Raw genomic sequence first — 12,474 nt, 5'->3', positions numbered from 1 at the left:
ACTGCATGGCAACAAATGTCTAGCACTTTTACCCAAACAACCCACCATTTATCCTTCTGTTTTCAGTTCACATGCTGGATATTTCATCACCAACAAAAAAAGACATACTGATATAAAATGTTTAATGCCTGATGATCCATTAATCCAGTGTTTTTCAACCTTGGGGCTGGGACCCCGTTTGGGGTCGCCTGAAATTTCTAGTACTTGATAAAAATATAAATAAACCTACTAATAAAAAATATGTGGCGAGTTGACAGAGACAATCCCAATCCATAAAACATGACAAACTGTGGCTGTGAAACTGCAGCACTGTGGTTCTGTTCATCTGTCAAATGTTCATTGTGGTCAGTTTCAGATGCTGCAGCTCTTTCATAATTCATAGTTTCAGTTCTTGTTTGTTCAGTATTAATTGTCCTCCTTGTAAATCACAGCTGGACTGACTGGACATATCCTGACCCTTTGTGCAGTAATCTACACCTGGATTTACTGCCTCTGTCCACAATAATAGACATTATATCGACTAAATGTCCTCTAAAATTAACATTTATTTGCAACATAGTATAGAAAACTATTACATGATCAAAAACAAATTAATTTTAGCAAAATGTCAAAATGTCTCTGTTTTGAATGTCTGGGGTCCTCAGAAATTTGTGATGTTGAAATGGGGTCTGTGCCTAAAAAGGTTGGGAACCACTGCATTAATCCTATCAGTACATGCAAGTAATTGGTGTGAAATGCAGTTTGTCATCTTTTCATGGTCGTCAGATTTGACCCATCTGAACATTCAGAGGCTTCGTAGTTACCATGGAAACACCATCATCTTCTACAACATTTATTCATCGGTAAAACCCGTGGAATCTGACAAATGACAGTTTTCTTCAGTTTTCTCTGTTTTCATATAATAACCTCTGAATTTACTCTGAGTTTTTACGAATGTCTAGACCAGAGTTCTCAAACTCATGTTCTTTCAGGTTCCACATTCAGCCCGATTTGCTCTCCAGTGGGCCAAACCAGTAAAATAATAACAGAATAACCTATAAATAATGACAACTGTAAATTTTTGTCTTTGTTTTAGTGCAAAAAACCCTCATTAAATTATGAAAATACTTACTTTTATAAACTATCCAAACAAAAAAGATGTGAATAACCTGGGAAAAAAATGAAATTTCTGTAGAAAAATAAGTACAATTTTAACAATATTCTGCCTGAACTTCTCATTAGTCCATGTGCATTCTGGATCAGATCTACAAAGACACTAAACACTGAGGAACAGGAAGAAAAGAGTTCAAACTGGACTGAATTTTCTTTAGACCTTTCAGGTTGTTCATATTTGTTCAGGTTATTCACATTTTATTGTTACAGGATAGTTTGTAAATGGAAATATTTTCATAATTTATTGTTATTTTTTGCACTAAAACAAAGACAAATATTTGAAGTTGTTATTATTTATAGGCGTAATGTAAAATTTTTTTCCACATCAAACGGAAAAGAAAATATATAATCATTTTTTGTGGGTTCTTCTGCTGTTATTATTTGACTGTAGATCATATCGGTCTGGATGTGGAACCGACACTAAAATGAGTTCCACAGCCTGGACTGTGGAATTTTTGCACTTTGCAAATTCATCCCAGGGGCCGGATTGGAACCTTTGGTGGGACGCATTTGGCCCCTGCGAGTCATGTTTGACACCCCTGGTCTATATGATCAGTGAATTAAATATAGGAACATAAAGGATTTACAATGAAAAATACAAAATGAAGATGATAAAATTATTATAAATAGTGATAAATCACTTGGAAAAGACAAAAAAAAGTTGTGACCATATCAGCTGTGGTCTTTAAGGGTTAATTTGTGAATGTGTTATCACCTCTAAAGTTCATCTTTATCTAATTTTTTAGTGCTCCATTAACTCTTTCATGCATGAATTATGAGAACCTTGGTCTAGATTTTTTTCCTGAGTGTTTTTATTCATCTTTAGGCAAGAAAAAACCATGCTATTGAATTTTTTTATTGAACCTATTTTTTATGAAGGTTGATTGGTTTCTTTATTGCTTTAAAAAAAAAAAAAAAAAGTGCTTGAATGAAAAAAAAAAAAAAAGTTTACCATCCATAAATTTAATTTGAGCACTTTTTTCTTTGATTGAAAAGTTTTTTTGTTTTTTTTTTGTTTTTTTTTTTTGTTAATTGAATTTTTTTTTTTTTTTTTTTTTTTGGTTAAAGCAATAAAGAAACAAATCTACCTTAACAATTTTTCATGGAATTCCAAAAATGTCCACTCCACCGGACACCACGTGTTTAATTTTTGAAGCAAAGAATGCAATATCAGAAAGTGATAAACTGTGTGAAAACTATAAAATGAAAACATTTTTAATGAAGCTAATCTGATGTTTTCTCACATTTTATCATATTCCCAATTTTTATTAGCACTTGATTTCCACTCAAACATGTTAGTGCAGATCAGGTTTATCAAGAACAGCAAAGTTACAGTAATGGTGTGAATGTCAGTGTATGAGATGGTGCATTAGCGTTCACTGTGTTGGCTGATCTGGAACTAAAAACAACAAAACCCATGAATATACAACAGAACAGCTGTAGAGGAACTGTCCACTGGACTGACCACTGTGCATGAAAGGGTTAAACTTTGAGTTTTGTTGTTTTTTTTTTAACCTGCATTTTTCACAAGTTCATTTCTTTTACTTCCACTCCTCACGCACCATAGGCCTACATAATAGAAGAAATAAAAAAAGAGGAAAAAAAGAATGAACATCTGACATTTAAAGCCCCTGTCGTGAAACTGTCGCGCTCCTCTCTGACGGCAGTCGGGGTCCTTTACGGCAGTGGTGTCCGTCTTCATATGTAAGTGCAGCAGTGCTAGTCCCGCTGTCCTTGTGTAAATGTGGACAACATGTGAGTATCTGAAACTGTTTGGACACTTTACACACCTGGGTTCACCTTCACACACACACACACACACACACACACACACACACATGTGGCTGTGGGGGAAATGGAATTCTTTATGATCGTGAGTGTGTTTTGAACTCATGCTAACTGCTGTGTGTGCTTCATCTGTGGAAAACACCATGGGCATGTTGGTTTTGTTGATGGTTTATTATTGTGCGGTAATAGTGTTATTTAACCCTTTCATACATACTGGTCAGTCCAGTGGTCAGTTGTTCTCCAGCTGTTCTCTGGGTTTGGTTGTTTTAGTTCCAGATCAGCCAACACAGTGGACACTTCTGCACCATCCCATACACTGACATTCACACCAGTACTGGAACTGTGCTGTTCTTGATAAACCTGATCTGCACTGACATGTTTGAGTGGAAATCAATTGTTATTTGTTAGGGAAAAAAAGTGGTGTTTTTTTTTTTTTTTTTTGGTTTTTTTTGCATATTATCTCCATGAAAAGAGTAATAATTAGCATTAGAATACTGTATGTTAAAATGTGAGAAAACATCAGATTTTATTTCATGTTTTAATATCAATTTCTGATATTGGGTTTTAAACACGTTTCTTTACTTCAAAAATTAAATGCATGGACATTTTTGTAACTCCATGAAAAAAAAGAAAACAACTTGATGACATTGTTTTTTTCATGCCTATGGAGGAATAAAAACACTCAAGAAAAAAAATCTTAACTAAGGTTCTTATAATTAATGCATGGAAGGGTTAATGAAAAATACTGCTACCATCAGTCAAGCTTCAATCTGGTAAAATTTAAGAATAAAATAATGTTTGAGTCGAGTGATATATGAAAACCCTTTCATGCATGAATATGAGAACCTTAGTCAAGATGTTTAGTCTAGAACACAGGTGTCAAACATGCGGCCCGGGGGCCAAAACCGGCCCACCAAAGGGTCCAATCTGGCCCCTGGGATGAATTTGTGAAATACAAAAGTTACACTCAAGATACTAACTGTCAATCGTTTTACTTTAGAGGCCATACAAAGCCCTACTTTAGTCTCAAGTGGGTCAGATCAGTCAAATAGTACCATAAAAACCTACAAATAATGACAATTCCAAATTTTCCCTTTGTTTTAGTGTAAAAAAAAAAAAGTGAAATTACATGAAAATGTGTAAATTTACAAAGTAGCCTTTCACAAAAAATAGGAAAAACTAGAAATGTGCTAAGAGAAATAAGTGCAATTTTACTAATTTTCTGCCAGTTATTAAAATATTTTATAAATTTGCAGATCCATTGTGATCTGTAAGTTTTAATGCACATTTACAAATGATAAGCAGAGGCAGAATAGAGTTAAAATTGCACTTATTTTTCTTAATAAATGTCAGTTTTTTCATGGTTGTTCATGTTATTCACATTTTTAAAAGGACAGTTTATAGATGTCAACATTGCCATCATGTAATTTTACTTTTTTCACTATAAAACACATTGAAATGTTTGGAGTTGGCATTATTCATATATTATTATGTTATTAAGTCACTGGTCCGGCCCACTTCAGATCATATCGGGGTGAATGTGGCCCCTGAACTAAAATGAGTTTGACACCTGTGGTCTAGAGTGTTTTTATTCCTCCTGAGGCATGAAAAAAACAATGTGATAGAGGGTTTTTTCATGTAGTCACAAAAACGCCCACTCAGCTACACCATGTATTTAATTTTTGAAGCAAAGAAGCATGTATTTAAAACCCAATAGGGTCCAAACACAGTAATGTCCCGTCAGAGAGAGAACTTTAATTGATTGCCATTCTGACGTTTATTTCAATATAAAGTAGCTCCTTGTTTTGGATAATCCCTTATGGTTTAACTAAAGCAAAAATGAATTTAAAAGTAAAAATGTGGGTCATTTAGTAACACTAATCTGTCAAATTGTCTCTAAAATGTCCCATCAGAGAGATTTCGTATTCCATCTTTTGACCCAATAGCAGAAAGTGATATGAAAAGAATGAAATTAAAACATTGTTAACTGCTGCTAATGGGATGTTTTCTCACATTGTAACATATTCTAATACTAGTTATTACTCACTTCATGGAGATAATATGCAAAAAAAAAAAAAACTTTTTGTTTTAAAAAACAAAACAAAAAACAAAACCTGTTAATGAGGTGTAACAATTAACAATTGATTTACACTCAAACAGGTTACTGCAGATCAAGTCTATCAAGAACGGCAAAGTTACAGTAATGGTATGAATGTCAGTGTATGGGATGGTGCATAAGTGTCCAGTGTGTTGGCTGATATGGAACTAAAACAACAAAACCCATGAATATACAAGAGAACAGCTGGAGAAGAACTGACCACTGGAGTGACCACTATGTATGAAAGGGTTAAAACCCTTTCATGCATGAATTATGAGAACCTTAGTCAGTATTTTTTTCTTGAGAGATTTTTTTTCCTCTTTAGGCATAAAAACAACAATGCAACTGAAATTTTTTATGACCCTATTTTTCGTGGAGTTACAAAAATGTCCACTCAGCTGGACACCATGCATTTGATTTTTGAAGCTAAAAAACACATATTTAAAACCCATCATCAGAAGGTGATATACTGTGTGAAAAGTATGAAATAAAAACATTTTTAACCCTTTCATGCGTAGTGGTCACCACAGTGGACAGCTGTTTAAAGGTGTTCACTTGTATATTCATGGGTTTAGTTGTTTTAGTTCCAGATCAGCTGACACAGTGGACACTTATGCACCATCCCATACACTGCAATTCATACCACTACTGTAACATTCCTGTTTTTGATAAACCTGATCTGCACTAACATGTTTGAATGTAAAAAAAAAAAAAACAGGAAGTGGTTGTTTTTTTGCATATTATCTGCATGAAGTGAGTAATAACTAGCAGCATTAAACATGTTTTTATTTCATAGTTTTCACACAGTATATCAGTAAATACATGTTTTTTTGCTTCTAAAATTAAACACATGGTGTCCAGGTGAGTGGACATTTTTGTAACTCCATGAAAAATAGGTTCATAAAAAAATTCAGTTGCATTGTTTTGTTTTCTGTTTTACTTTTTTGTTGGTTTTTTTATGCCCAAAGAGGAATAAGAATTACTTGGGGGGAAAAAAAGTCTTGATTAAGCTTCTCATAATTTATGCATGAAAGGGTTAATACCACCAATGCTGTTTTCTCACATTTTAACATGCTCTAATACTAGTTGTTACTCAATTCATGGAGATAATACACAAAAAAAAAAAAAAAAACTTTTTGATTAAGAAAACTGTTAATTACAGTCTAATAACAATTAGCAATTGATTTACACTAAAACATATTACTTGCGTGTACGGTTTTATCTAGAAAAGTAAAGTTCTAGTAATGGTATGAATGTCAGTGTATGGGATGGTGCAGAAGTGTTCACTGTGTCGGCTGATCCGGAACTAAAACGACCAAACCCATGAATATACAAGAGAGCAGCTGGAGAAGAACTGTCCACTGGAGTGACCAGTATGTATGAAAGGGTTAAACTTTGTAAAATTTTAAATAGTATCAAGGTGTCGTCACATAAAATTGTCTATTACGTAGTGCATACATTTATACTGGGGTAAAGTGTCTGAAAGAATGAGGTTTTAAAAAGCCAAAAGAAATGGTTGTGAAACAACAGTAGGAGTATCAGTAGTGTTTTCAGTCAGAGTCCTGGTTTGGTCTGATATACACTCCTGATCAAAATTTAAAGATTTTATTTATTTATTTATTTATTTTTTATTTAAATTTAGAACAGCACAGTGTACAGTACAAATATAGCTTTTTTTCATACTGACCTCTAAACGAACAGAGTGGAAGTGCTGCTGGGTGTTCTTGGTGATTATCCACAGGTGCTCTTTGGAAACTTGTGCTGTGTCTTGCTATTTAGAGCAGGGCTGTCAAACTCATGTTAGTTCAGTTCCACATACAACCCAATATGACCTGCAGTGGGCCGGATGATTAAAATAATAACACAATAATACAAAAATAATATCAATTCCAAAATGTATATGTCTAATTTCTATGCTTTAGAGTGAAAAAAGTAAAATTATATTATCAAAATTTTTAAGTCCTTTAAAAAAATGTGGAAAAACATGAACAACCATGACCAAAATGAAATTTATTGAGGAAAAAAAGTGCAATTTTAACAATTTATGCCATTATTTGGCCTCAGCTTCTCATTTTCACATGTTCATTACAACGTACAGATCACAGTGGATCTACAAATACACAAAACATTTAATAACAGACAGAATATTGGTACAATTACTCTTAATTCTCTTAAGACATTTCAGGTTGTTCATATTTGTTCAGGTTTTTCACATTTTTTGTAAAAGGCTAGTTTGTAAATGTTAACATTTTTGTGTAATTTTACTTTTTTTTTTTTTACGCTAAAACAAAGAAAAATTTGTGGTTTTCATTATTTATAGGTTATTATGACAGTAGTTTTACTGGTCTGACCCACTTTAGATGGAATTGACCTAAAATTAATTCGACATCCTTGATTGTTAATATCTTCAGTGTAATTTTTGTGTTTCACTAATTCATCCCACGGGCCGGACTGGACCCTTTGGCGAGCTGGATTTGGCCCCCGGGCCGCATGTTTGACACCCCTGGTTTAGAGTCAAAAAAGTGAAGTCCTCTGCTCATGTGTCTGTTTGGTTTCTCATGTATGTATTTTGTGTCTTTCACAGATGTACACCTGCTAACAGTCAACAACACCTAACGACACCCAAAGGTGACATGGCGTCCAGTTTCCTCAGGTTCTCTGTGCTGCTTCAGAAGTACCGCACCCCGCTGCTCATTTCCAGCTGTGGGGGGGTCTTTGCTGTGAACATGTTCTACCATGTGTTTCCTGACATGTCCTACCGGCAGGTCTATCAGGCCTGGTACAAAGGAGAGGCAGTCCAACTGTCGCAAAAACTACAGGATGTTTTCCAGCAGGTAGGATATGTGTGTGCACGTGCACCACATTTATTTAAAGGTTCAACAAACTGGGAATGAAGAACAGTTTGTTAATATGTCAAAGATGTCATTGTGTTTTATTGTAGAAATAGATGCAGTAGTTCGGATGTGAAACAGGTAGATCTGCACAGCCCTGTTACCACTTTGGTAGATTACATTACGGCAGGGGTGTCAAACATACGGCCCAGGGACCAAATGCCTCCCACCAAAGGTTCCAATCTGACCCCTGGGATGAATTTGCAAAGTGTAAAAATTCCACAGTCCAGGCTGTGGAACTCATTTTAGTTCAGGTTCCACATACAGACCAATCTGATCTACAGTCAAATAAAAACAGCAGAAGAACCGACAAAAAAGAATGACTGCAGATTTTCTTCTTGGTTGGTTGTGAAAAAAAAAATTTACATAATGCCTGTAAATAATGACAACTTCAAATTTTTGTCTTTGTTTTAGTGCAAAAAATAACTTTAAATTATGAAAATATTTACATTTCCAAACTATCCTGTAACAATAAAATGTGAATAACCTGAACAAACATGAACAACCTGAAATGTCTAAAGAAAAGTAAGCACAATTTTAACTTTTTTCTTCCTGTTCCTCAGTGTTTAGTGTCTTTGTAGATCTGATCCAGAATGCACATGGACTAATGAGAAGTTCAGGCAGAATATTGTTAAAATTGCACTAAATTTTCTTAAGAAATTTCATTTTTTTCAGGTTATTCACTTTTTTTTTTTGGGATAGTTTAGAAAAGTAAGTATTTTCATAACTGAATGGGGTTTTTTGTACTAAAACTAAGACAAAAATCAGACCAATGGCCCTGTAGCTTAGCGGCCAAATTAAAAGCTTTGGGAAATGTATCCAGATCCATTTATTCTCCCCCAGTTCTGTGTATTCATTATATTACAGAAATAGCCCATGTTTTGCTCATATTCCAATCAGATCTGTAAAAAATTCAAATTCCAACTTCATATCATTGATACTGATTTGTTGGATCAATCCACTTCCTATCTGTTATAATGGGGAAATTTTTCAAAGTGGCACCAAATCCAGAATCAGATCCGGATCGAAATAATTTCAATCCCTTGTGTTGACATCATCATACAGAAGCTGTATACCAAGTCTGAAGTCAATCAGAACTGGAGTTTGGGAGAAGAAGACGATTGAAATGTTTTCTCCATAAGAGCCCATGTGAAATTTTCCGTAAGTTCCAGATCCAGAAGAAGATCCTGATCAGCATGTGGACATTATGTTTGGGTCATCTCCCCATCAGGGCTGGACTGGAGACATTTACACTGGATATCATTTATATTTACTGAGTTATTGCATCCATCCACTTCCTATCTCTGATAATGGGGACATTTTTCAAAGTGGCACCAAATCCAGAATCAGATCCGGATCCAAATTATTTCACTAACTTTTGTTGACATCATCATACAGAAGCTGTATACCAAGTCTGAAGTCAATCGGAATTGTAGTTTCGGAGAAGAAGACGATTGAAAGTTTTGTAACGGACGACAGATGACGACAATAGTTTATGGCCTGTCAGCCGGTAAACTAAAAATCTGCAGTTGTCATTATTTATAGGTTATTCTGTTATTATTTCACTGGTCCGGCACACTAGAGATTAAATTGGGCTGAATGTGGAACCTGAAAGAACATGAGTTTGAGAGCCCTGCATTACAGAGTACTGAGTCACTGAACATGAGCAGAAGTAACGCTGGTGTTTGGGTTCAGTCAAACTAGAGCTGAAACGATTAATTGACTCAAAACAATTTAAAAAAATATTCAATTATAATGTTCCTTCGTTTCCTTCATTTCTGCTGCTAAACATTGATTCCACTGCTGTGTTTCACACACACACTTACTGTTACACACATGACGCCAGGATCAACACACAGTTGTACATTAGTTCCATGTGTGGTCGTTAGTAATTTGGATTCAGATGTGTTGAAGACTGCAGTGCACATGTCATTGTACTTGTTTGTTGTTTATATCTATAGATATTGTTATGCATAGATGAAAACAAAGGGAATTTTATCCATAATTTTCATAGGTTTTAGTTAGTTTTATAAGCACACAGTACGGTTTCAGTTAGTTATCATTTTTTCTTTTAATTATAGTTTTTATGTATTTCAGTTAACGAAAATGTCTTTTCAGTTCTAGTTTTCGTCATTTCGTTAGTTTTCGTTAACGATAATAACCTTGGTGCCTTCTTTGTGTTTGTTTTATTTTGGTGTGGTTTGTAGGTACTGACAGATTTCGGGGTCAGAACACCTCAGAACTTCTCGGCCTTCGCCTCCTTCGGTTTCCATCCCGTCGGTGCCGGTGTCCCGTGGCTTCCTGCGGGTGCAGAAATCGGCATCCCCGCTAATTTCAACAGCACAGTGGAAGACCTCAGTGGAATCACCAACCGGACCATATTCATCAACGGGAAAACCGTCGACTGGAGCAGCGATGACGGCGCAGCTCTAAAGGAGGCCCTGGTGTTTTCTCCAGAGGCGCAGAAGTTCGCCATAGCCCGAGAAGTGGCCCGCCTGCAGGCCGGGGGCCCCGTGGTGAGTGCCGCCGTGGCCCCCGTATGCCTCGGGGGGGTCTGGGTGTACAGCGTGGTCCTGAAACAGGTGTTCGGCCTCCATGCCGGGCCTGCGTTGTTCCGGTGGGCCGTGAACACCGTAGCGCTGGGACTGGGCGCCATGTCGTACTTCCTCACCTCAGACGCCGTCAGCCAGTGGATCGACCACACCATGGACAGAAGGGCCGCCGGCGTGTCCAGGGATTACGCCAAAGGGGGGGTGGAGTTTTATGACAAGATTTTATTAAGAAACAGGAAACTGCGTTCCCTGATGGGCCCAAAGGGAGAGGAAATGTACGCGCCAAGTGGAAACTTATTCCCAGCTCACCTTTTACAGCTGAAACACACACCGTACACAGTGAGGAGGGACGGCATCCTCAGCCTGCTCAGAGAGTAGGACTGTGTACCGGCAAGAATCTGGAGATACCATGCAAATCACAATACTAGGATCTGTACCATATATCATGATATATCATGATTAGGGATGTAACAATTACCGGTATAACGATAAACCGCGGTAAAATTGCAGACGGTTAGTATTACTGTTTAAATTCTAATTCTCATGAAAACCGTGTTTGATTACCGCAGTTTTAGGGGAAAAAACGCCAACGTAAAGATCTGCTTTTATGTCAAATATTTGAGTATAGTTTGAATTTATTACAATTTTGACTTTCTGTACCTAATGTTTGGAACCAATATTCACTTTTAAAGTCTTTGAAAAGGTTCGTTAAGCGTCTGTGTGTTATTTATGCAGTAAATTATATACATTTGTCAAATTGGATTTTTATAGATTTTTTGTGTTTTCTGTCCTTTTATGTTGATATAGTAGGTTAAAGTGAAAAAATGATAGACAGATGATATAAATGAAGTTGTGCTGAAAAAAAACAGATCCCAAACATGGGTATAGTAAACATTTGTTTCTATAGTATATAAAGGCCAAATCAAAAGGACTGAAAAACAGACAAAACAGACTCAGACCACTAAGGGTTAATATTTGAATGTTTCTGCAACAGAAGGGACATTGTGCTAATATTATATTTGTTTGTTTTGGGTTTTTTTTTAAATACAACTTGGTTAAATTACTTTAGTGTGTGTATTAGTACTTTTTGAACATTTTGAGCACAATTCCAATAATACCACGATAATAATGATAACTGTGATAATTCTGGTCACAATAACCGTGATATGAAATTTTCATATGGTTACATCCCTAATTATGATACTATTAAAAAGGACATTTTTTGTTTGTTTGTTTCTTTTAAATGATGATTTCCTCGAAGAATTGAATTACACCAAAAATCTGCACAAATACTGAACACACTTTTATTGGATCAGAACAGGATCTAATGTTCTATCACAAAATGTTCCTGTGTTCAAACTGAAATTCTGTTTTACAGACATTACAGTTTCAGATCCTGTTCAAATGTTCATATTCTATTAGTTCACAACTAACATCAGAACAGTATTTTTGTGCGATCCCAACAAAGGAACTAACATTATTTAATAAAAGTGTGTTAAATATAATCCTACTGTATAATGCACATTCTGTGTCCGTCCGTCCGATCTATGTCTCGATGTTGCAGCACAGGAGGGCATTTGTGCAGATTGTCCTCAGCCTACACAGGCCTGATCGCTGTTGGAGGATGTACCGTTGCTGTCAGCCCCAGACACTGTAAGCCTCATTCACTTTGAGGTTCATTTTGATGCTTGGAAATGGTTGCAGGATGACCGGTTGGTAAATCCATTTTTACAGATGTCTCAGGTTCCAACATCCATGATAAGCTGTACACTGATTTCTATTCTACTTATATTTTTAGACAACTGTTTTTTCCAGCATAGAAATAATACTCTTCTGTTCGTTTCTACTTCTACTTTTCTGTTTTTCTACAGCTGCGACAGTGCAATACTTCTGTACCAAACCTTACCCCAGTCCTCCATAAAAATGAGTGTATGGGCTGTTAGTGGAGAAAGAGAAAACTGAACTGATAGCTTAGAAAGTTAACAGAGTTGGG

The 12,474-nt window shown here is 35.9% G+C and overlaps 1 protein-coding gene across 2 annotated transcripts; it reads left to right on the top strand.

Moving 5' to 3' along the window:
- Positions 1-2,824: 2,824 nt before the first annotated feature.
- On the top strand, positions 2,825-10,989 carry tmem177 (transmembrane protein 177). 2 transcript variants are annotated; one of them, XM_030124002.1, is made up of 4 exons: positions 2,861-2,907; positions 6,413-6,415; positions 7,623-7,872; positions 10,137-10,989. In XM_030124002.1, the coding sequence occupies exons 3-4, from the start codon at positions 7,672-7,674 to the stop codon at positions 10,857-10,859; spliced, it is 924 nt and encodes a 307-aa protein (XP_029979862.1). In that variant the 5' UTR covers positions 2,861-2,907; positions 6,413-6,415; positions 7,623-7,671; the 3' UTR covers positions 10,860-10,989. The 2 variants fall into 2 exon arrangements, with proteins under 2 accessions (XP_029979861.1, XP_029979862.1); XM_030124001.1 differs by lacking the exon at positions 6,413-6,415 and having other exon boundaries at positions 2,825-2,907.
- The last annotated feature ends 1,485 nt before the right edge of the window (positions 10,990-12,474 follow it).

Source organism: Sphaeramia orbicularis, chromosome 21 (assembly GCF_902148855.1).
Source record: "Sphaeramia orbicularis chromosome 21, fSphaOr1.1, whole genome shotgun sequence".
Taxonomy (NCBI): Eukaryota; Metazoa; Chordata; class Actinopteri; order Kurtiformes; family Apogonidae; genus Sphaeramia; species Sphaeramia orbicularis.
The sequence above is the reverse complement of the archived record's forward strand: the minus strand, read 5'-3'. Positions and strand labels throughout refer to the sequence as shown.

Bases quoted from the DNA above. Each gene is read 5' to 3' on its own strand.
- tmem177 (XM_030124001.1), top strand. From the start codon at position 7,672: ATGGCGTCCAGTTTCCTCAGGTTCTCTGTGCTGCTTCAGAAGTACCGC. The intron at 7,873-10,136 runs GTAGGATATGTG...TGTGGTTTGTAG, and splicing joins TACAGGATGTTTTCCAGCAG to GTACTGACAGATTTCGGGGT.